Raw genomic sequence first — 22201 nt, 5'->3', positions numbered from 1 at the left:
AGAGCATGTGAGGGAAACCTCATCTTGTTTGGTATTTCACAACAGAGAAATGATCTTTGTAAACAATCAAAAAAAGAAGAAAAGAAATGATCATTTTATATATGTCATTTCTTTTATTCTTGCTTTTTTTGGTTCTGCCGGTTAACGAAATACTGCTGCTTTGGTCTTATGGAGGACTATCATCTATTTTCTATGTGTCAGAATTACACAATTTAGACAAAGACACAATTAAGTTAGGGAAACAGTTATGGCTTCTCTTAAATGGGGGTTTCTGATGCCAGGTTTTTTTGTACAGTTGACTGGGCTGACTGTAGCAGACAAAGAAGCACTAAATCTACTTGTTAAAGCTGCAACAATCATGGACAAGATCTTTTATGTGCAGGTATAATCACAATGTCTCTTAGTGAGAGTTCAAATTCTGATGTATAAAAGGATTGACTGAGTGCTTATCAGTTTAGAGAAGCAAGTAGTCTACTATGTTTCTGCAATTTTGTTACTTATTTAATTACTACCGTAAGTCTTATTTTTTGATGAAGCAAGAAGTCCAGTTCTTTTTTTTCCCATTTTGGTGGGGGTTTGTCGTCGGTGATGTCAAATCTTGAGGACATAGCTATAATAGATGACATTATCATCACTGACATCACTTATAATGCATGTTTTTGTCATCTTCAATATGGAAAGAATGTGCTTAAACATTCCCAAGTTTGTATGATGCACATCAAAATGAATCTGAAGGATGGGATTCGATTGTGTAAGTCAGAGATAGGCTAGTGTTTTTTTTGTTGGAAGTGGTTAGTCAATTCTCAACTTAGGGTCAAAATATATATATTTAGCCATGTATTGAAAATCCTGTAAATCTTAGAAATGTTAAAATTGTACAAATTTTTTATTCTGGTGCGTTAGACTAGTTCAAAACCATGTGTTACCAAGTGTTATTGCTGATGCATTTCTATGGAAGTAGTATACATTTGACTTTTCTTTGACATGAGCCACGGTAGTTTCAAATCATGTGTTACCAAGTCCTTATTGTTGATTCATTTCAATGTAATTAGTAACATTTGACTTTGATTCATTTCAAAGAAATTGATGTAGGTTCTCTATTTTCTTTGGGTATACTGCTTGTATACATGAGTTCTCTTCCAACATCAATAATGTTATATACCTTATCTAAAATGGGTGCAGGAGGAGGGGTACAACTAGCAATGTATCATAAAAAGGACCATAATAATATGAAAAGAATTGTACTTCTTGACTAGATGAGAAGTTAGTACATCTTTATGAAGATTGTAGCGGCTATAAAAGGAGAAAACTTGTTGAGTTGATGGTTAACATTGTACAATTGGAGCTCCTTATATAGGAGTCTTAGGCTATGTAAATATGGCATGTAATTATTCTCAAGGCCTAGTAAGGTAATTATTAATTCCTTTAATTAAATACATATTACGTAGTTTAATCGTTTTACATTTGACATATCCAACCTGAGATTTTGAGGGTCAACTTAAATGTTGCCTTACATTTTTAAGGTGCCTTCATAACTCTTGTAATATTTTATCCAAGAGAATATGAAATTTCCTTTCTTCCAATTTTAGGTTTGGAGGAGAGAGATGCAAACCACTTATTTTGGTTTTCTTAACACTCCCAGCCCCGTGTTATGTTCTTTCAATCTAGATGAAATGATTCTTTTAAATTCCATGCTGAGAAATATGACTTAACCAGTGTTATTTATGTGATGTTATCAGTGCTTGCAGTGGCTCATAGAGAACCTTTTTTGAATTTCTTCTATTGATATGCTCCTCTTTTTTTTTTTTTTTTTTTTTTAATTCCATAACATAGGTTTGGTATGGCAATCCATCTTTGAGAGACTGGTTAAAGGAGAATGCGGACAAGTCAAAGTTGGACAAGTTGAAATGGATGTACTATGTAATAAACAAAAGTCCATGGTATGTTCCCCTTATGAAAAGCTATGCTTCCTCTTCAATCCTTCTTCCTCTGTGTTTTTGTGTCTTTATTTTCCCATACTCTTATCTCTATCTCTGCATCCTAAGATATAGGTGATGACGAATCCGACTTCTAGATCCGCACCCGTGTCAGGTGCTCACCCCCGCATCCGAGCAACATAGGTCTGTCTTAGTCACTAGTTTATACTTTCACGGGGGAATTTTGTCCTAGGGTCTAAAGCTTGCTTCCTTATATCCAACATCTCCCTTGTTTTGCCGATGTGAGATTTGCTTAGGGTGGATTCGCCTAATGTTTCCTCCACCATCGCTTGAGGTTGCACTATTTGTTGCTGTATCATTATCCCCTGCTTTGAATGCATCCGGAAAGTTTCTTTTTGTTTTTTTTATTTTTTTAAGAACTGGTAACTTTGTATATTCCTCAAAAGACAGTACTAAAACTGTACTGGTCAATATTTACAACATGTACTTGAAATCCTATTATCTTTTCCTAAATTGAGTCTAGTACATCACTTATGGAGATAGTATCATTTGAGTATAACTGATTAAACCAAAAACATAGTAGCATAAGACAATTTAGTTTCTTTATTGTTTTTAGTTTCCAAAAACTATTGATTGGAATTTTCTGAGCTCACTCTTACATTGTTAGGTCTTGCCTGGATGAAAATGAGGCTTTTTTGACGACTGCAGATTCAGCTGTCAAGCTTCTTCCGAAGGCAACAAAGCCTGTACCAGGTTGGAAGGGTTTTGAATATAGAACAGCATTTCCTGCTGTGAAACCTCCTGGTGCAAATTTTTACCCACCAGATATGGACAAAATGGTATACCATGGTAATCACTTTGTTATATGCTGTAAAAATAGTCTTTACACTCGTTTTCTAAACCTTTTTCTTTTTTAGGAATTTAACTTATGGAAAGATAGTCTTCAACAAGATAAACAGGAAGAAGCAATGGGCTTTTTCAATGTTATTAGAAGGCATAGTGAATCATTGTTTGAAGATTCAATATCCCAAAAAATGGGAAATGTCACTAGCTCTCCTCAAGATCTGTATGTGGTTCCTTATTCTCAAGAGTACAACTCTCTTCTTGCTGAAGCAGCCACCTTGCTTCGTAAAGCAGGAGATATGACCAGCTCATCTAGGTATTCAATTTGTTTTAGGTATTTAATTATGTTGAATACAGGTTGACTTAGTAAGTTGCTCTTCTTTTCAGTTTAAAGAGACTTCTTTATAGCAAGGCTGATGCTTTTCTTTCAAATGACTATTATGATTCAGATATCGCCTGGATGGAGTTGGTTAGTATGCTACTACTGCCTATTTGTCTAGTGCATATGTTGGAACTATTTAATTCTATGATGATCTATCTTGAGTGACTTTTCTTTGAGCTGATGGGTAGGCATTTCGTACGCAATGGCTAAGAAAGCCTATCAGATGAATATTAATCGTACACAGGACTATGCATTAACTTTAACAATTTGAGCAACTTTTACAATTGATTTGTCGAACTGTTGAGTAAGATAGTGCTGGCAGAACGGGAAGCATCAAAATTAGTCTAATTCATTACCAATAAATTGCCAACTTTGGTATCTAAACTTTGGGAGAATTGACATCAGCACTGTCCTTGATATAATGAAATCGTTTTCTTGATCTTTTGCTTATGTTTTTGGGCTTTCGTTTATTTAGTTTTTCTTTTTCAAATGCTTCATGATCTAGGCTGTAATAGCAAAGTTAGGATTATCAAATTCAGTTGTTTGACTTAACTTTATTTATTAGCTTAGCAGAAGTTTAACTTTAAAACAAGTTAGGATTATCAAATGAAATTCATTGTCTTGATACTGGTGTCTGTACTGTCCTCGCACATTTGGTTAAACTGTGGAACCAATTTCCTCCGTAATTCTTTAATGTGTTGGTTTTTCCAACTCTTCCCAAGTTAAATACCTTGATGTCAGGGGGAAGAATGCCTTGACGAGTTTCAGCTTGTTATGTAAGCAGTATGTGGCATTTTTATGTGCTTTCATTCTGGGTTTGACAGTCATTCTTAGAGCTGACAAGTTCTTTTGCTTTCTAACTTATGAAGGACTCCAAGTTGGATGTTACCATTGGCCCGTATGAAACTTATGAAGATGCACTTTTTGGATACAAGGTATCAACTAATTTTGGAACTCAACCCTTGCTTACAATTTCTACTGTGATTCTAATTTTCTGCCTTGATCCAGAATGCTCAAACTAACTATTTGGTGCAGTACCACATTGGCTTACCTGTTTGATAATGAGGGTCAAACATCATGCAGTATCATTCACAGATTGTTATTTCTGACCATTAAAATTACGGGTTCTCAAATAGACACCTCAACTTGATCAGAATATACATTTTAAACACCTTCACTCCACGTGTTTCTCACTTGTCCTGATGTGAATAACATATCAAACATGTCAGATAAATCATGTCATATCGTCACCATCTTTATTGTTCTCCAGCTCTTTTCTTCTGAGGTAAAATCTACCAAAAACCCTCAGCTAAGAATAAAAGAAAGGAAAAAGATTGAAGTAATTAAGGGTGTGTTTGGTATGGTAGAAAAATACTTTGCTCCAAAATATTTTCTTTTTTGAAAAATAAGTTGTTCAGCTGGTTTTCGAATACTGACCAAGATTGAGATATTAAAATCATTATCAAAAAACTGATCTCATATTCTTGATTTATTCAGTTGATTAGTAAGGTGGAAACATATATAAATGAAAGGTGCATTATTCCACTTAATATTGTCTCTAGTCGCAGATACAGTACTTAATATATATAAATCAGATGGTTGCTGCTACATGCATTTTGCTCTATGGGAGTCGCATATACTATACTTAGCCTTTGACTTAGTTTTGTTTTGGGAAGCTCATTCTATTTAGGATCTTGTGGAACTTGACATTGCATGTGTAGCCATTCTACAGGTGATGTATCCTAGACGGTATCCATGTAGCAGCTCATATGCCAGAGCTTTTCGAAATGACCGAGTTAGTGAAATTTGGCATTGCCCAAGCTTCTGGATTAGTTTGATTCATTAGCGCATTACATAAAGTAGCTTGTAACTGATGGATCCTTTTTGTAATGTCCAGCACGATCCTAGTGCTTGGCTCCTTCTGGTACTAATGAAATTCTTTTGCTGGCTGACCATAAAATTGTTATTGGAAATGTGGACCTTGTACATTTTTCTTGTGATACATGTAGCTAATTTAATCTTACCTGCTAGGCAACATTTGAGGCATTTATAGGAGTCCGTGATGACAAAGCAACAGCTCAACTCAAATTGTTTGGTGATCAGCTGCAGGTGCCTATAGGCTATAGACCTCCCATCCTAGATCAGCTTTTGCTCCATAATTTCTTTATTTCTTCTGTTACTTGCTGAAAATAAGCTATTCTAGGTTTTGGAGAAGAATCTTCCACTGGACGATATTTACAAGTCAGAAAATGTTACAGCTGCCCCCATCCGGGTTATCCAGCTTCTTTACAATGCAGGGGTGAGTCTTTATTATTACATTTTCTTTTAAATCTCTTTTTTCTCCTTAAGCAACTCACCTAAAAGCAAATGTTTTCTTATCTTCATCTCACAAGAACTGCATTTTCGGGAAGAAAATATCAGATAAAAATCTTACATATGTACTGTGAGTTTGTGTCTGTGATTGTGTACTCCAAGGCTTCACAAAGTAAGATCTTTTACCAAAATTATGAGATTATTCTTTCAAGCCGCCTACTGAGTAAATCTAGTGACCTCTGCTCTTTTGCTGGATGAGGTGGAACAATATTGCTCACTGTTAGGACTAAAAGAAAGGGAGAAAAAGCATTGAAGACTTAGAGATGCAAAGGGAGGGAGGGATAAATTTTATCTTATTTCTGTTTTATTTTTGTTGTATCTAATATCAAGCTTTTTCCCGTGTAAAAGTGGGTAGAAATGGAGGGGAAGGATACTTTTACTGATTGTTAGAGTGGGCTAAAGTCTCACATTGGTTGGGGAATGGACTGGTGGAATGCTTATATGAACTTGGGCAATCCTCCCCTCATGAGCTAGCTTTTGGGGTTGATTTAGGTTCAGGTGTCATCTTTCATGGTATGAAAGCCAGGTTTATCCTCGTTTGGGCTTCCGGTCCACACTCCAGTTGGGTCTGGGTGTGTTAAAGTGGGCTAAAGTCCCACATTGGTTGGGAAATGGACTGGTGGTCTGCCTATATGGATTTGAGCAATCCTCCCCTTATGAACTAGCTTTTGGGGTTGAGTTAGGTCCAGGTGTCGTATCTTTACACCGATAAAAATTGCTGTAGCACCAAGAAGATCTTAAGACTATAAAGTCTGTAGAGAAAAAATATGGTGGGGGAGGACCAAGATTTTTCTTTATTTTTGGGGGGTAAAAGCAAGCTAAGATTTTATTAATATCCGAAGGCTGCACTAATAGTCGATGAAGAAGAGATACAAAGTCAGAAAAAATCCCGTGATGATGCCTTCCAAAAGAATATCTGGACTTTCCAAAGGCGAATGACACTGATCTATTTAACTCCACTTAAAAAAGAAATAGGCTGAAAATTGTTCTCTTTCTTCTATAGTTGGATTTCTTTCCTTGAAAACTAGAGTCTGACTGTTGTTTCTTTTGCTAAAATGTCTGTAAACTCAGGTGCTGAAATGGGAACAATGTAACATATACTTGGATTAGGAACTTCCAAGCTAACCCAGTGTATTACATATATTTTGTTTGACAAGTTGAAAATTGTTGTTTTAACTGCACATGAAATGATATTAGCCTTACACGAACTGATGCTAATTTTTTTTTTTGAAAAAGCATTGTTCTCTGTTCTTAGTTCTTACCAACAATTCAGCACAGCCAGTTCCTGCTTGGCACCTCATTCCTTTCTTGCGAAAATCACATTATACAAAAGTAGGAATAAAGACCAATATATAGGTCACTTCAAGTTACAACAACAACAACATACCCAATCTAGTCCCACAAAGTGGTGTCTGGGGATGGTAGAGTGTACGCAAACTTTACCTCTACTTTAGAGGTAGAGAGGCTTTTTTTTGATAGACCCTCGACTCAAGGAAAAACAGTCCAGAAAAAAGAATGGAAGTACAAGAAACATCAGATAATAACAAAAAACTACAAATAGTAATAGAACAGAAACTACAATACGATAATCGAGGTACAAGGAAAATAGATCATTTCAGGTTGTCCTACAAAGTGGGGTCTGGGATGGTAGAGTGTACACAGACCTTGCCCCTACCTCAGAGGTAGAGAGTTTATTTCTGATAGACCCTTGGCTCAAGAAAAATAGTCCAAAGCAATCCAAAAAAGAATAAACGAGGTGAAAGCATCACAAAGCATACTGAACAGTAACTACGATAATCCAAGTACTCCTTTCCTTGGCAGGATGTGAAGGGCCCTCAAACAGTTGCATTTAATCTTCCTAACGATGAACGTATAGTAAAGGATCGAGGAACGTCAATGGTCATGCTTAAGAATGTTTCAGAAGCAAAGTACGAATTCCTTTTCCCCCCTTCTTGTGATTTCCTATGTCAGTTTTCAAACAAACAGTTTTAGGCACCTGTGACATGCTTATATACTGTACTTTCTCTGGTTCTTTGATCAGGTTCAAGCTTATCCTTAAGCCTATTGCTGATGTGTGTATTATGGAAGAACAACGAGAGCTTGTGGACTTTGAATCTTTCTTTACACATACAATTTGTCATGAATGCTGCCATGGAATCGGGCCTCACACAATCACACTTCCGAATGGGCAGAATTCGACAGTCAGACTAGTCAGTTTCAACTGTGCTTTATTTCTCCAAATTTATGTCCTTGTTCATCTAATTGTTGTTTAAAGAATCAGATTCCATCTCATTGCTTCTAGACAGATTTTCTTTTCCTTCAAATATTGTCTTTTTCATCTGTTGTCATATTGTCTTGACAGAAGATTCTCCTGTACCTTAATATATAGGAGCTGCAAGAACTTCATTCATCACTAGAAGAAGCAAAGGCAGATATTGTTGGGCTTTGGGCGCTTAGGTTTCTAATGGACAAGGTAAGAAACTAAATGACAGCTGATTAAAAACAGTTCACTCTTGCATATGGAGTTACAATTTTGCTTGGGGATGAGCTGACTTACATTGCTTTTCTTAGTTTTATATCTGTTTTTGTGGTTTAATGAGGAGAATATACTTTAGGCTTTATTTCTTGGGGAGAGAAGTAGAATATTGTGGTTTACCTCTTTGAAAAAATGTAACCTTAACAAATTGGGCTTTTTTGTTCAAAATATGTTTTCTTGGAGTCCTAAATATAATATGGATCTGATTGGCAAACCGGATTATGTGTGGCAACAAAAGCTTTTACTATGGGTTGAAGCTAATCTGCATATAAGACATCAGTAATATACTTATTGGTTGTTTTAAAATCTGTCGGAAGTCAAGTTGTACGATTATCTTGTTACTTCGAGAAATGTGTAGCTTATGTTTTAGAAGGTCTCCACATGGATTACATCTTTATGAGAGAGACTTTTGCCTCTATTTACGCAGCCCATGGACCCTCCAACAAAGCCTAGTTTGTCCAATCTTTGTTGAAACCAAGTTATTGATCTGTTTTTTTTTTTTAAACTGTTAAGTTTGTATAAATCAGCATTAAGGAAATGCTGGCCACCTCAAAAAACTCCCTATCAGATCTATAACCTGCTCAGAATTCTCTATACATAACTGTTCACACCAAAAAAAGTAAGATACAATACAATTCCATTTAACTTTGTGAATGGAATTGGACCTAACTTCAACCATTTCTCTCCCTCCATACTGACCACCATATACAGGAAGGAATCAGTCTCCACCATCTCTTCTAGCTCTTACTTCCCCCCTTCTTATCCAGCAGCTAAGAAGGTCTGATGTATTGCTCAGGCATGGTCCAGCTATTGCCTGGGATGTTGAGAAACAAATTCCACAGCTGAGCAGCGTACTTGCAGTGCAAAAAAAGGTGCTTGTTTGTCTCCTCAGTCACCGTAAACAAAAAACACCTAGGAACAAGTTTTCCCTTTCTCTGTAGCACTTCTTGAGTTAGGCAAGCGCTTGTTGTAACCAACCAAGTGATGCACTTTACTTTGGTAGGAATGATGCTTTTCTGGAAGTAGTTACACTTGAACTGATCATTCTCATTAGTCACCTGAAGGCCTCTTATGTAATCACTCTTTACAGAGAATATCCCATTTCTATTGTGTTTCCAAAGAACTCTATTAGCCTCTGTATTGCTGATAAAAACTTGCCCTACTTTCCCCAGTATAAGGGCTACCGTCTCTATCTCTCAATCATTTAGAAGCCCCTTAAAAGAGATATCCCACCCCTGTGTGGACCAGCACTCCTAGACTGTCACCTCAGGATCTACACAAATAAGAAATAGGCCAGGGAAGGCCTCCTTTAGAGGAGTTTGTTCATTCCACCTATCTCTCCAAAATTTTGTCCTTGCACCATTGCCAACCTTGAGGCAGATTTAGCTTCCATTGATTACCATAAGTTCCTAATAATTCTCCACACTCCCACTCCATAGGTATCAATTACCATTTCTGTGCACCAGGGGCTTCACCATACTGTCACAATGACTTCATTCCACAGTGCCCTGTCCTCAATGGTGTATCACCATAACCGTGTGCTTGAAAATTTATTAATGAAGTCTTCGATTCTACCTGCTAGATTCTCCCAACCTTCATTAAATTTATTCTCTGGTACTATGATGACTGTTCTGCTGAGCCCTTCAACTGTAATGACAGAGATGTACCAACTACCAACCATATTTATTGAACTTTTGGGTGCAATAAATATAGGTGGTGGTGTCCATGCATCTCCATGACTTGAAACTCTTTCCCCTATTTGCTGAAGCTTCATGGAGCCTCTTACATAGCCATAGCAGAGCACCTCTGCTGAGGTTCAGTCTGCTCATGGAGAGTTTCGAACTCTCCACCTAATCAAACCCTACCCCCGTCGCTGTAGAGGAGGCTGTAATGTCATAAGACCTCCCACCGTTCTGAAGAAAATGCTATTCCCATCTCAGACCAGAAAGAAAGAAACAAGGTAGAAAGGAAGACAAAAGATGGATCTCCGATGGTATAAGACCACTGGAGTAGATTCAGAAGCCCGAAAGGGACTTCTAACTTCAACCTTGGGACTCTTGCCTGAGAGCATTTCCTTTTTCATTATGGCAGATTTATTAACATTGTGACAGTCCCTACCAAGTAACTGTAAGTGATCTGTTATGCATGTACATACTAAGAAAATCACGTTATTCTCTCGGATGAGCTTCTAATAGTCTGTAAAAGTTTTTAGCCTCGTCACTTTTTTTGGGCTCCTTTCTTGCCCTAACTTATTCTTTTCATTACAATGCTGAGTTTTGAAAGTATCTTGTTGCCTTTTCTAGTCTGTGGGGATCATCAGAAAGTGGAAGATTGTATTCAATAGGACAATAGTTGTGTATGAACCTGTTAAAATATCACTTCGTAGAGGATTTTTTAATGTTCTATTTAGCTATCTTATTGCCTTTCCATGTACAAACTTGTGGCAAATATATGTGATTTGGCTGGCTGAAGGTTACATGTTGTAGAAGTTCATAAGATCTTTCAATTTGAGAATGAATGCCACTATACCAGTATTCCATTCCTTCTCTCCCTTACGATAATCAAAATCAAAATACAATGATCTTTGTTCTTATATGGCTTAGGATTTGCTTCCAAAGAGCCTGGCCAAGTCAATGTATGTCTCTTTTCTTGCTGGATGTTTCCGCTCAGTACGCTTTGGATTAGAGGAAGCTCATGGGTAGGCATTGTTGTCAATTTGTTATCCTCATTAGTCTTTAACCTTCCACATTGTACTGGTCTCAGCAGCCTTTAATTTTTTCAAACACAATCAGGAAAGGACAGGCATTGCAGTTTAATTATCTGTTCGAGAAAGGCGCATTTATTTTGCATCCCGATGAAACATTTACCGTTGACTTTGAAAAGGTATGAGATAATGGGAATCGCTGTTTCATAGTTCACTGGATTCTTCCAATGAAGTCACTGTTTACTTCTATTCAAAGGTTGAAGATAGTGTTGCGAGCTTAAGCAGAGAAATTCTGACAATACAAGCGAGAGGCGACAAAGAAGCTGCTAAAACACTTCTTCAGAAATATGGTGTGATGACACCACCACTGAAACACGCACTGGAAAAGCTGGAGACTGTTCAGGTATAATCCCTAAACTTTTTTATCACCAATAGCTGTTCTAGTAATTGAATGCCGAGTGCAATTGGCCTAAAAATTACTTTAGTCTAATTTCTGACATTTAAGTTTTGGGTGCCTTTATACTATTAATTTCAATATTCTAATAATGTGGTGTTTTTTGATAATGGTAACATAAGTAGTGTGGTGTTAATGAATGGAGATTTGACCTAGATTGGAATTTGCCGATGAAAAATCATGATCTGTGTATTAAGCATATGACCGTGCCCATCCAAAGGGAAATAACTTGACCTTATCATTGAGTGTCTTCCGTGTTCTCAAGCAGCTAAACTCCAAGGATTAATTTTAGATGGAGTATTGCTACTATCTCCAAACGTAACATATTATCGTAAGAGGCTGTAAACTGAGGTGGCACAGTGAAATTTGTGATCTTAAATCAACCTTTATAAGACACCTTGAACGAACTTGATAAAATTCATGTATTAATGAGAGGAAGGACTTGCTTTGTGATCTACAGATCAATCAGATGGGACAAAGAGAAACAGCTGAGGAAACTGAGTTGCATTTAGGGTGTGTTCGATATGGAGGAAAACATTTTCTGCAAAATGTTTTTTGATTTTCCCATGTTCGGTTGGTCAAAATATTTGGAAAATATTTCTTCTAGGAAAATAAGTTCCTAAAAAAATGAGGAAAATGACTTCCTTAATGGAAGTAGGGAAAACAAGTTCTATAAGTGATATTCCACATTAATTGTGTCCTCCCGACCCTCCAACACACCTCATCTTCACCCCTACCCCCTAGTCACCATCCCCACCACATAGTATCTGTCTTGATTATATACAAATGCCTTTAGAATAATATTTTTTGCTTACGCATCATATACAAAAAATTAAGTAAGAAACCCATATTTTCTAAGAAAACATTTTCCTTCATACCAAACACCCCAAGTGAAATTGTTAGAAATAGGAAAAAGGAATAAATGTACACGGAGGAAAAATCACAAGGAAAAGAGGAAGTAAATGTACTAATTAATCGGAGAGAAATTTACTGTAATTTACTAACTCATCCAAACAACCTCAACCAAATCCCCCCCAAAACATAAAATTTGAAACCTTATTTTTTTGGTAATAAACTGTGAGTATTACCATTACAAAGCAAAAGCTTAATACAACCTAAGAGCATCTAGAGTTCTAAGCTACCTTCTACGAAGAATGCCCAAAACATCTAGACCTCAAGAAGAAGAAAACAGACAAAAGAACAGCCTTAGGAGTTCAAGGGGAAGACAGCAACACTATAAAAGAGGATGTAATCCCTTTGGGTATTCAATTTCCAGATGAGAACAACCCTCAGGTAACCACGCTGGTCTGAACACAACAACACATCATCCGCCTGAGTAGAGAGTTCGGGATTGATTTCAAATGCTGTGAGGAGAAAGCGACAGAACTATTTCTAAAAATTGACAGCAACAAGTTGGAAAATAAAGTCATCCAGAATGATCAAAAAATTCAGAAAAGAAAAGGGTTGAATTGGTTAAAGAGCTTAGAACTGGACACTAACTTCATGAGTTATGGCACAAGAAGTAAAGGGGGATTTTTGGCTATTAAAGATCAATGAAATTAAACATAGTTTCAAGGAATGTGAGGGGGATAAATTGTGGAAGGAGGAGAGGTTTGAGAAGGAATATGCTACTAAACTGGAAAGCTGATGTTGTTTGCTTACAAGAGACAAAAGTGGAGGGGGATATATTTCCAACATAGTAAAGGAGATATGGGGCAATAGATGGGCAGACTATGTACACTTGGAGGCTAGTGGAACAGGGGGGGGGGGGGAATAGTGATCATATGGGACAAGAGATTCTGGGAAGGGGAATTGAGTAGTGTTGGGGCATAGTCTGTTTCATGCTCTCCGTCCCGGAAAGATCAATATTTCAAATGGCATTTAACTGGAGTTTATGCACCAAATGATAAAGTGGATAGGGAGGAAATCTGGTGGGAGCTAGGAGCTGCAAGGGCACTGATTTCTGGGCCATGGGTCCTGTGTGGGGATTTCAACACAGTCAGGCATCCAACAGAAAAAAGAGATGGTAGCAGAATAAATAGATCAATGAAAGAATTTTCTGACTTCATTGAAGACATGGAATTAGTAGATATGGATCTATTTGGGGGAAAATACACCTGGAAAAAAGGGGACAGACACACAACAACTGCTAGATTGGACAGATTCTTGTTATCAGAAGAATGGGACACCAAGTTTAGTTGCATCAAACAGTCTGTTCTCAGTATTGTCAGATCACTCACCTGTATTGCTACAGTGTGGAGATTAGGGGCAATCAAACTCATATTTCAAGTTTGAAAACTGGTGGCTTCATACAGAGGGGTTCAATGTTAAGGTCAGGGATTGGTGGGGCTCTTTTAATTACACTGGCAGGCCTGATTATGTTCTGATGGCAAACTTAAAAGCCCTAAAGGGGAAGCATAAAGAATGGAGCAAAACCACTCAGGGAAAATGTGTTGAATCAATTAGTTGATTTGGAAGAGATACAAGAACAGAGAGCTCTTGTGGAAGGGGAAATTGCCTCTAGGTTGGCTTTGACTATGGAGTTTGAGGACATAGCCAAGCATGAAGAGATAGCTTGGAGACAAAGATCCAGAGTCTTGTGGCTTAAGCAGGGAGATAGAAACACAAGCTTTTTCCATAGAACAGCAAACCAACATAGAAGAGTCAACACCATTGATAAATTGAAAGTCAATGGAGTTGAGATTATAAAACCTGAAGAAATTAAGAAAGAAATTGTTGAATACTACGAGAAGTTATATAAAGAATCAGAAGAGTGGAGGTCACAGTTAGACATGAGAGGATGCCTCAGAATTGATGCAATAGATGGCAACTTTCTGGAGGCATCTTTTGAAGCTGAGGAAATACTAGAGAGTATCAAAGCATGTGCAGGGACAAAGCCCCTGGACCAGGTGGCTATACAATGGCTTTCTTCAGTCATTGTTGGGACATAATCAGACATGAGTTGGTAGCTGCTGTCCAGAATTTTCATGCTAGAGGTTGTTTTGAGAAGAACATTAATGCCACCTTTGAACAAAGTCATTCACAAACTTATTGATAGACAACAGATGGCTTTTATTAAGGGGAGACAAATTATGGATGCAGAGTTGATAGCAAATGAACCGGTGGATTCAAGAGTGAAGAGCAAAAATCCAGGCATACTATGTAAACTAGACATCCAGAAAGCATATGACCATCTGAGTTGGAATTATCTAGTGAACATGTTACAGAAGATGGGCTTTGGGCCTAAATGAATCAGGTGGATCAAATATTGTATCAGCACAGTCAAATTTTCAGTTCTGATTAATAGAAGTCCCACTGTTTTTTTCCGTTCTCAAAGGGGTTTGAGGCATGGGATCCTCTCTCACATTTCTTGTTCATTCTAGCAATGGAGGGGATGAGTAACCTAATCAACACAGCAAAGGTTAAGGACTGGATTAGAGGCTTCCAAGTGCAAAACATGGCAGGAAACTATTTAGAATCACTCATCTACGGTATGCAGAGACACTCTAGTTTTTTGTGAAGCGGTGAGGGAACAATTTCTAATTTTAAGGACCATTTTCATAATCTTTGAAGTTGTCTCAGGCCTTCATATAAATTGGGGGAAAAGATACATCTACCCCATTAATGAAGTGGTACAAATTGAAGAACTGGCCATCACAATGGGGGACAAGTAGGGGAGCTACCCACCATTTACTTGGCCTCTAGGTGCAAAAAGTAAGTCAGAGATCATTTGGAGTGGTGTGATAGAGAAGTGATTCCCTACCAACATACATGATGTCTGTTTCCCAGCACCAGCTGGTGTGATCAATAGAATTGAGGTCCTCAGAAGAACCTTCTTATGGCAAGGAAATGAAGATAAGAGGAAGTATCATCTTGTCATATGAGAAGAAATGAACATAAGCAAGAAGATTGGGGGTGTGGGCATCAGAAACATGAAGTTTCAGAACCAAAGCCTAATGATGAAGTGGCTATGGAAGTTAACATCTGCTGAAAACTCATTGTGGAAGGAAGTGATTGCTGCAAAATATGGTATGAGGGATAAGTGGATGACAACAGAGGTGTTCTCTCCATATGGATATAGTGTATGGAGATCCATCAGTGATTTATGGGATCTGGTGCTAGAAAGATCATACTGCAAGGTGGGAAATGACAGAAAGGTGGCTTTCTGGAAGGACAGATGGTGTAGTCAGGTTTCACTAAGACAAAGGTTTCCTGACCTCTACAACCTATGTCAAATGCAGCAAGCAAGTGTAGCTGAATTATGGAATGGTCAGGGGTGGGATTTACACTCCAGGAGAAACTTAAATGATTGGGAGATGTGTAGAATAGCAGAGTTTCTTGCCACCTTAGCACAATTTAACAACCTATCTGGGCAAGATTCACTGGTATGGAAAGTGGGTGTTTCACTGTTAACTCAGCCTATGGAGATCTCAACACAGTTGGCATCGAGGAGGTAGAATGGCCTTGGAAGATGATATGGAAAACTAAGATACCCTATAAAGTAAACTGTTTTACTTGTTTGCTAGCTAAGGAGGCAGTTTTGACACATGGAAATCTGAACAAAAGAGGTTTTTACCTGTGTTCCAGGTTTTTTTGTGTGAAGAGCAAGGAGAGACAGGCAACCATCTCTTCTTACACTGCAAGTGGACAAACCAACTGTGGCAAATGTTCACCAACATGAGAAGGATCAGCTGGGTGAAACCAGGAAGGATCAAAGAGGTTTTGAAGTGATGGAATAGGGATGGAAATGCAGGAAGAAAGGAGGAGAGATGGAAGATTGACCCATCTTGTGTATTGTGGTCAGTATGGCTAGAGAGGAACCAGAGGTGTTTTGAAGGAAAGCAGAGCAGCATGCAAAGATTTAATTTTAATTGTTTAGCTCTGTATTACATTTGGTGTAAACAAGCTATCTCAGAAGCAATTAACACAACTATAGACTGGTTGTAACTTGGTAGTATTAGGATCCAATGTAATTATAACACTTTTGGAGGGGAACTACACTTTTGAGGTCGTATACCTGTGGATATATATAGACTAACTGTTACTTTTCTCAAGAAAAAATCTTCCTAATTACGGAGTTCTTCAAGAACATTAAACAAATGGTTATGCCTAGAGTGGCTTCGGACCACTGTCCTATTTTGTTGCAATGTGGTGACTGGGAGAAACAGAGACCCTACTTCAAGTTCGAAAATTGGTGGCTCAGGATAGATGGTTTCCGAGAACTAGTGCATAAATGGTGGAATGAATTTGAAGTGATAGGATGCCCTGACTACGTTTTGAGCCAGAAGTTAAGGTTGCTGAAGGAAAAAATCAGAGAATGGAGCAAATTAGCCTGTGGCGAACTGGACACTAAGAAGAGAAACCTTTTAGCTGAGTTGGCTGATATTGATTTGTCTCAGGAAACTAGGGCTCTAAATGAAGACGAAAAGATGGTTAGAGCAACTGTCATGGTTGAGCTCGAAAACCTCCCAAAAAATGAGGAAGCTAGATTGAGACAAAAATCTAGAGTTCTATGGCTAAAACAGGGTGATGAAAACACAAAATATTTCCAAAGGATGGCAACGGCACACAAGAGATATAATGCTATTGACAAACTAGTAATAAGAGGGAAGGAAATCAAAGATCCAGACCAAATCAAAGTGAGCATGATTGAGTTCTACAAGAGTCTATACTCTGAATCAGAAAGCTAGAGGCCAGCTTTTGAGATTGCTAATTGTCCTAGAATCTCCCAGGAAGATCAAGAGCGGCTGCAAAGGCCATTCACTGAAGCTGAGGTATTGGGTACTATCAAACAGTGTGATGGTGACAAAGCTCCGGGTCCAGATGGCTTTACAATGCGTTTCTTCAAGGAATGCTGGGAGACCTTGAAAGATGACCTGATGAAGACGATACAAAATTTTCACCAGAATGAGTATTTTGAGAAGTCCTTCAATGCTACGTTTAAGCACTTATTCCTAAGAAGCAGGGAGCAGAGGAGTTGAAAGACTTCAGACCAATAAGTCTAATTGGTGGAGTCTACAAAATTATAGCCAAGCTCATTACTGAGAGAATGAAGACAGTTATGGGGACTCTGGTTGATGAACACCAGATGGCTTTCTTGATGGGCAGACAGATTATGGATGCAACCCTTCTAGCAAATGAGTTGGTAGACTTGAGGGTAAAGCAGATGTTACTAGGAGTGTTATGCAAGCTTGACATTGAGAAGGCTTATGACCACGTAAATTGGGCTTTCCTTCTCAAAATATTGAGAGATATGGGGTTTGGCAACAAATGGGTTAACTGGATCAGATTTTGTATTTCCACTGTGAAATTATCACTCATAATCAATGGCAGTCCGGAAGGCTCTTTCCAATCACAGAGAGGCTTGAGACTTGGTGACCCCATGTCACCTTTTTTGTTTATCCTAGCAATGGAGGGCCTGAATTTCATGATCAGGCGAGCAAGGGAGAGCAGATGGATTAGAGGCTTCTGTGCTAATAGAAACATGGGCAATGCTATGGAGATATCGCATCTGCTTTATGCAGATGACTCCCTAGTCTTTTGTGAAGCCGAAGTTACACAGATAAGGCATCTGAGAGCTATCCTGACCATTTTTGAAGGTGTTTCAGGGCTCCATGTTAACTGGCAGAAAAGCTGTCTCTACCCAGTCAACCAAGTGCCTAATATGCAGATCCTAGCAGAGAACCTAGGGTGTCAAGTGGCTTCCCTACCTACTAAATACCTAGGTATGCCTCTCGGAGCAAAGAATAAGGAGTTGGAAGTGTGGAATGAGATTCTGAAGAGAAGTGAGAGAAAACTAGCAAAATGGAAAAGTCAATATTGTCTTTGGGTGGGAGACTAACACTTATAAAATCAGTCATGGATGGCCAACCTACCTACGTGATGAGTCTATTCCCTCTCCCAAGCAGCATAGAGAAAAAACTTAACAAGGCGAGAAGAGTATTCCTATGTTAGGGAAACAAAGAGAAGAAGGGGTACAACCTAGTCAAATGGGATATGGTGATCCTTAGCAAAGAGCAGGGTGGTCTAGGCATAAAAAAGCTAGGTGCACATAATGAAAGTTTACTGAAGAAATGGTTGTGGAGATTTTGTTGTGAAGATATGGCTCTTTGGAGGAGATTCATTTCACAAAAATATGGGCTCCTGAATAGCTGGACTACTGAGGAGGTCACTGGTACATTTGGGTGTTCTGTGTGGAAAACAATTAGAAGATTGTGGCTCTCTTTCAGTAATAATCTGAAGTACACAATTGGTAATGGGGAAAAGACTAGTTTCTGGAACGAAGTGTGGATTGGGGAAGAAAATCTGAAGACTACCTTCCTAGATATGTACATGTTGAGCTTTCAACAGATGGACAAAGTGGCACAAGTATGGAGTCCTCGAGGGTGGAACTTGATTTTTAGGAGGGCTTTTAACGACTGGGAGATAAACAGAGTGGTCGAACTGCTACAGGTCCTAAATGGTTTCCCAGGAGTACATGCAGGTCCTGATTTGCCAGTTTGGAAGTTGCACAACAAGGGCTGCTCTACTGTGAAATCATGCTACTGGACACTGAATTACAGTCGCTCAATGACAACTATCTGGCCTTGGGAACTGGTTTGGAAGGTTAAAATCCCTCCTAAAGTCTCATGCTTCATCTGGCTGGTGATCAGGAGAGCCTGTTTAACCCACAAAGTACTACAGAGAAGAGGTATACAGATTTGCTCAAGGTGTTTTATGTGTGAGAAAGAGGCAGAGATAAATAGTCACTTGTTCTTGCACTGCAGAATAGCTGTAAATCTGTGGAACATGTTCTTCTGTATACTAGACATAAATTGGATAATGCCCAGAACTTCCTTTGACTTGCTGAAACAGTGGGAAGGAGTGGGGAGAAGAGGGTCACAAGAAGACTGGTGGAGGAGCATTCCAGGATGTATTTGGTGAACATTATGGAGAGAAAGAAATGAAAGAGGTCATGATGGAATAGCCAGCAGCTTCCAGAATATCAAGATGAAGAGCCTTAGTCTTTTGTATTTTTGGTGTAAACAAGATATAGTGGGGGAGATAGATAGTTTAGTTGATTTCATAGGACAATTGTAAAGTATCATGTCTAGATTTTGGTCTTGATGATACCCCCTGGGGTTGTAAGTCCCACCCCATCAGTTTTCACCTGATGGGTTTTTTGGTGTGAATATACAGTTACCATTATCAACAAAAAAAATCCTCCTAATTACAAAGCCTATGTATCAAACTTGACAGTTCCTAGCTTTAATAGAATCTGAAAACATGCTTATCCTCTCCTTTGGTTCTTTTTGTATCTGTGCAAAAAACAATCTCAGTATTTACATTCAACCGCCTAAAAAGTTTCCAGTTCTTAGCCTGCCATGCATAGTATATCATAGCTCCACACATACCAGCTGCTACTTCCTGAATTGTCTCCAATGCCTGCCTTTGATCTATTGCAGACTCTGTCTAGCAGTCTTATGGGGTAGTGGAATACCAGTCCAAGTAACCAGTGTATCCCTAACAGCAGTAATCCATACACAATCAGCAAACAGATGTTGATGAGTTTCTAGAACATCCAAATCATACAAAAAGCAGCAGCTGCCCCCATCAACAGGAATTTGTAACCTCTGTAGTCTCTCTTTAGTTAACAGCTTGTCTTGATAGGCCAGCCACATGACCAGTCTTTGTCTAGGCAACATCACAGCACTCCAAATCATCTCTGCCTCTCTTAGTCTAATCAATGTTCTTAGCATGGCATTATAGCTACTTGACACTGAGTAAATGCCATTAGCAGTTGACTGATAATTGCCTCTGATATACCAGCGTTCCATCCTCTCTTTCAGTGCATTCTACTTCTTCCAGTACCAGCTACAACCCTGAGGTGGATGATGCTCCCAGATATCTCTATAGGACTTCATATAAACCTCGTGGACCCATATGACCCATAATGCATCCTTTTTGGTGGTCAGTTGCCACAACAGTTTACCAATAGAGGCTATGTTCCATTGCCTACACACTTTTATATTCAGACTACCATACTTCTTTGGCAAACAGACTTTGTCCCAAGCAACAAGTGACAGCTTCCTATGGCACTCGGAGCTGTGCCAGATAAATTTCCTGTCTACTTCTTCAAGCACACTTTGAGGCATAATAAATAAAACCTCCCAAAAGTTATAAATAGAGGAGCACTGTCACGACCCAAGCTAGGCCCTAGGTGTGACACAACGATTAGAATCCCGAAGGCCTCCAACCAAGCCTTTTAGCATATCATACATGAGCATACATAAGGTAACTGAAGCAATAAGACTAAATCATAAATGCGGAAATAAGTTTCAACATGAATAACTCGATAAGAGAGAAAGCATCTCCGAAAAGTCATGATAACGTCTAACATGCCCCTAATAATCTAGACGGAGGTGTAATACAAGCTCCTAGCTCACCCGATATAAAAGATAAAAGTCATAAGAAATAATGAAAAGACAATGTCTCGTCCTCGAATCATGAGAACTCACCAACAATAGGAGAATAGTGCTCAAACTCTAGCCACGAGTGGGAGGTGCGAGATGATCGTTGGACCCTACAGTATGATTCAATGTAGACAAAAAATATGCGTTAGTACATGGAATGCACTAAGTATGTGAGAAGCATGCATGAACAATAATAATTGGACATAATCAATATGAATATGTGATGCATGACCATTTTCCTTAAAAACATGAGTAAACACTTGAAAGCATTTAAAAGTCATAATCATGTGGTCAATGCAAACTTGTAAGAAAATCGTAAATCGAATGTGATATGATGAGAAAATTATAAGTCGTAATGAGAGTCATAGTTAAAGCATAACAGTCCTATCATAATCTTTTTGTGGGAGAGACCAAAACCGACATATAATAATGTGAGCTATAACATGGAGTTTGATGTATTGCTCCATAGAAAAGTGCCCAAGATATCTTGCCAGGATATAAAGGCGTTATCATCATGAGAGCTGGGCACTCGCCTCTAGTTCTTAGACTGGGTACTCGCCTCTCATCTCCTTTAAATCTACGGTGGCACGTAGTTATGGGACATGGGTAATCGCCACTAGTGCGGAAAACATGCATGGTTATTAGAATAGCTCCTTAACGCATCATAATTTCATAACATAGCCAACCCATCAGGGTCACTTAATCGAAGTCATCTAGTTCATGGCAAGACATTCATAGCAAAGTCACACTTCAATCTAGTGACTAAATCATGGAAACCTTTATGATGAGATTACTTCCCTTTCGAAGCAAACCTTAGTATTCATAAGAAAAGTCGTGGTTAATTCATCACATTAACATCCTTTAAATCATGATTCATTACCTTTCATGAGTCATTCATAAATCCTTGATAATCATCCATAAAATCCTTTATCAATCATGATCATATTTCCATAAATTTGTACTTGAAAATAGCACAAGGCATGGGTCTATGAAAATCAACTTGAAATCATGCAATGTAACTTGAATTGTGCATAATTTGATCAATAATAATGAAATAAATCATAATTGAGATGACCCAATGCAATTCCATGAAAATTAGGGCTAGAAGATAATTATGGAAGAAGAATTTAAGAGAAAACCTTTGGGACTCCATGGATAGAAGGATCCATGGATGAAATTCCCACATACCTTAGACAATTAGAGCCCTAAATGCACTTGAATTGGAGGCTTGAACTTGAATTCCCTTGGAAACTTGCTTGAGGAAGAAGAAGACCTTGGGAGGAAAATTCTTGAGAGAAGATTTATACTTAGGGTGTTAGGGAGTGAATGAGGGAGTTAGGAGGTTTAGGGTAGTTAATAGAGTAGGATTTGTACTCAAAAACCGTCCAAATACATTAGTGAACTAATAGAAAGAAGGCCAAAGCACCCCTTTAAAAAATGACTAAAGGGGCACCCTTCACGGATGCCCTTGACGGGCCGGCCGTACACTGCACCATCGTCCGTACAAGGGTCCTTGATGG

General features: G+C 38.5%; 1 protein-coding gene across 2 annotated transcripts in view; it reads left to right on the top strand.

The window, feature by feature from the left end:
• Positions 1-22201, top strand: part of LOC129889555 (nudix hydrolase 3) — a 30831-nt gene that overhangs the window by 6522 nt on the left and 2108 nt on the right. Inside the window, exons 7-20 of one of the 2 annotated variants that reach the window (XM_055964914.1) lie at positions 296-382; positions 1834-1940; positions 2605-2776; positions 2855-3096; positions 3168-3249; positions 4032-4097; positions 5194-5271; positions 5366-5461; positions 7357-7463; positions 7577-7745; positions 7925-8008; positions 10675-10769; positions 10864-10954; positions 11032-11178. In XM_055964914.1, the coding sequence (XP_055820889.1) occupies positions 296-382; positions 1834-1940; positions 2605-2776; positions 2855-3096; positions 3168-3249; positions 4032-4097; positions 5194-5271; positions 5366-5461; positions 7357-7463; positions 7577-7745; positions 7925-8008; positions 10675-10769; positions 10864-10954; positions 11032-11178 (1623 nt within the window). Of the gene's footprint in view, positions 1-295; positions 383-1833; positions 1941-2604; positions 2777-2854; positions 3097-3167; positions 3250-4031; positions 4098-5193; positions 5272-5365; positions 5462-7356; positions 7464-7576; positions 7746-7897; positions 8009-10674; positions 10770-10863; positions 10955-11031; positions 11179-22201 lie in introns of those variants that run through there. The other variant, XM_055964915.1, reaches the window with a different exon arrangement.

Source organism: Solanum dulcamara, chromosome 5, assembly GCF_947179165.1.
Source record: "Solanum dulcamara chromosome 5, daSolDulc1.2, whole genome shotgun sequence".
Classification (NCBI taxonomy): domain Eukaryota; kingdom Viridiplantae; phylum Streptophyta; class Magnoliopsida; order Solanales; family Solanaceae; genus Solanum; species Solanum dulcamara.
The sequence above is the reverse complement of the archived record's forward strand: the minus strand, read 5'-3'. Positions and strand labels throughout refer to the sequence as shown.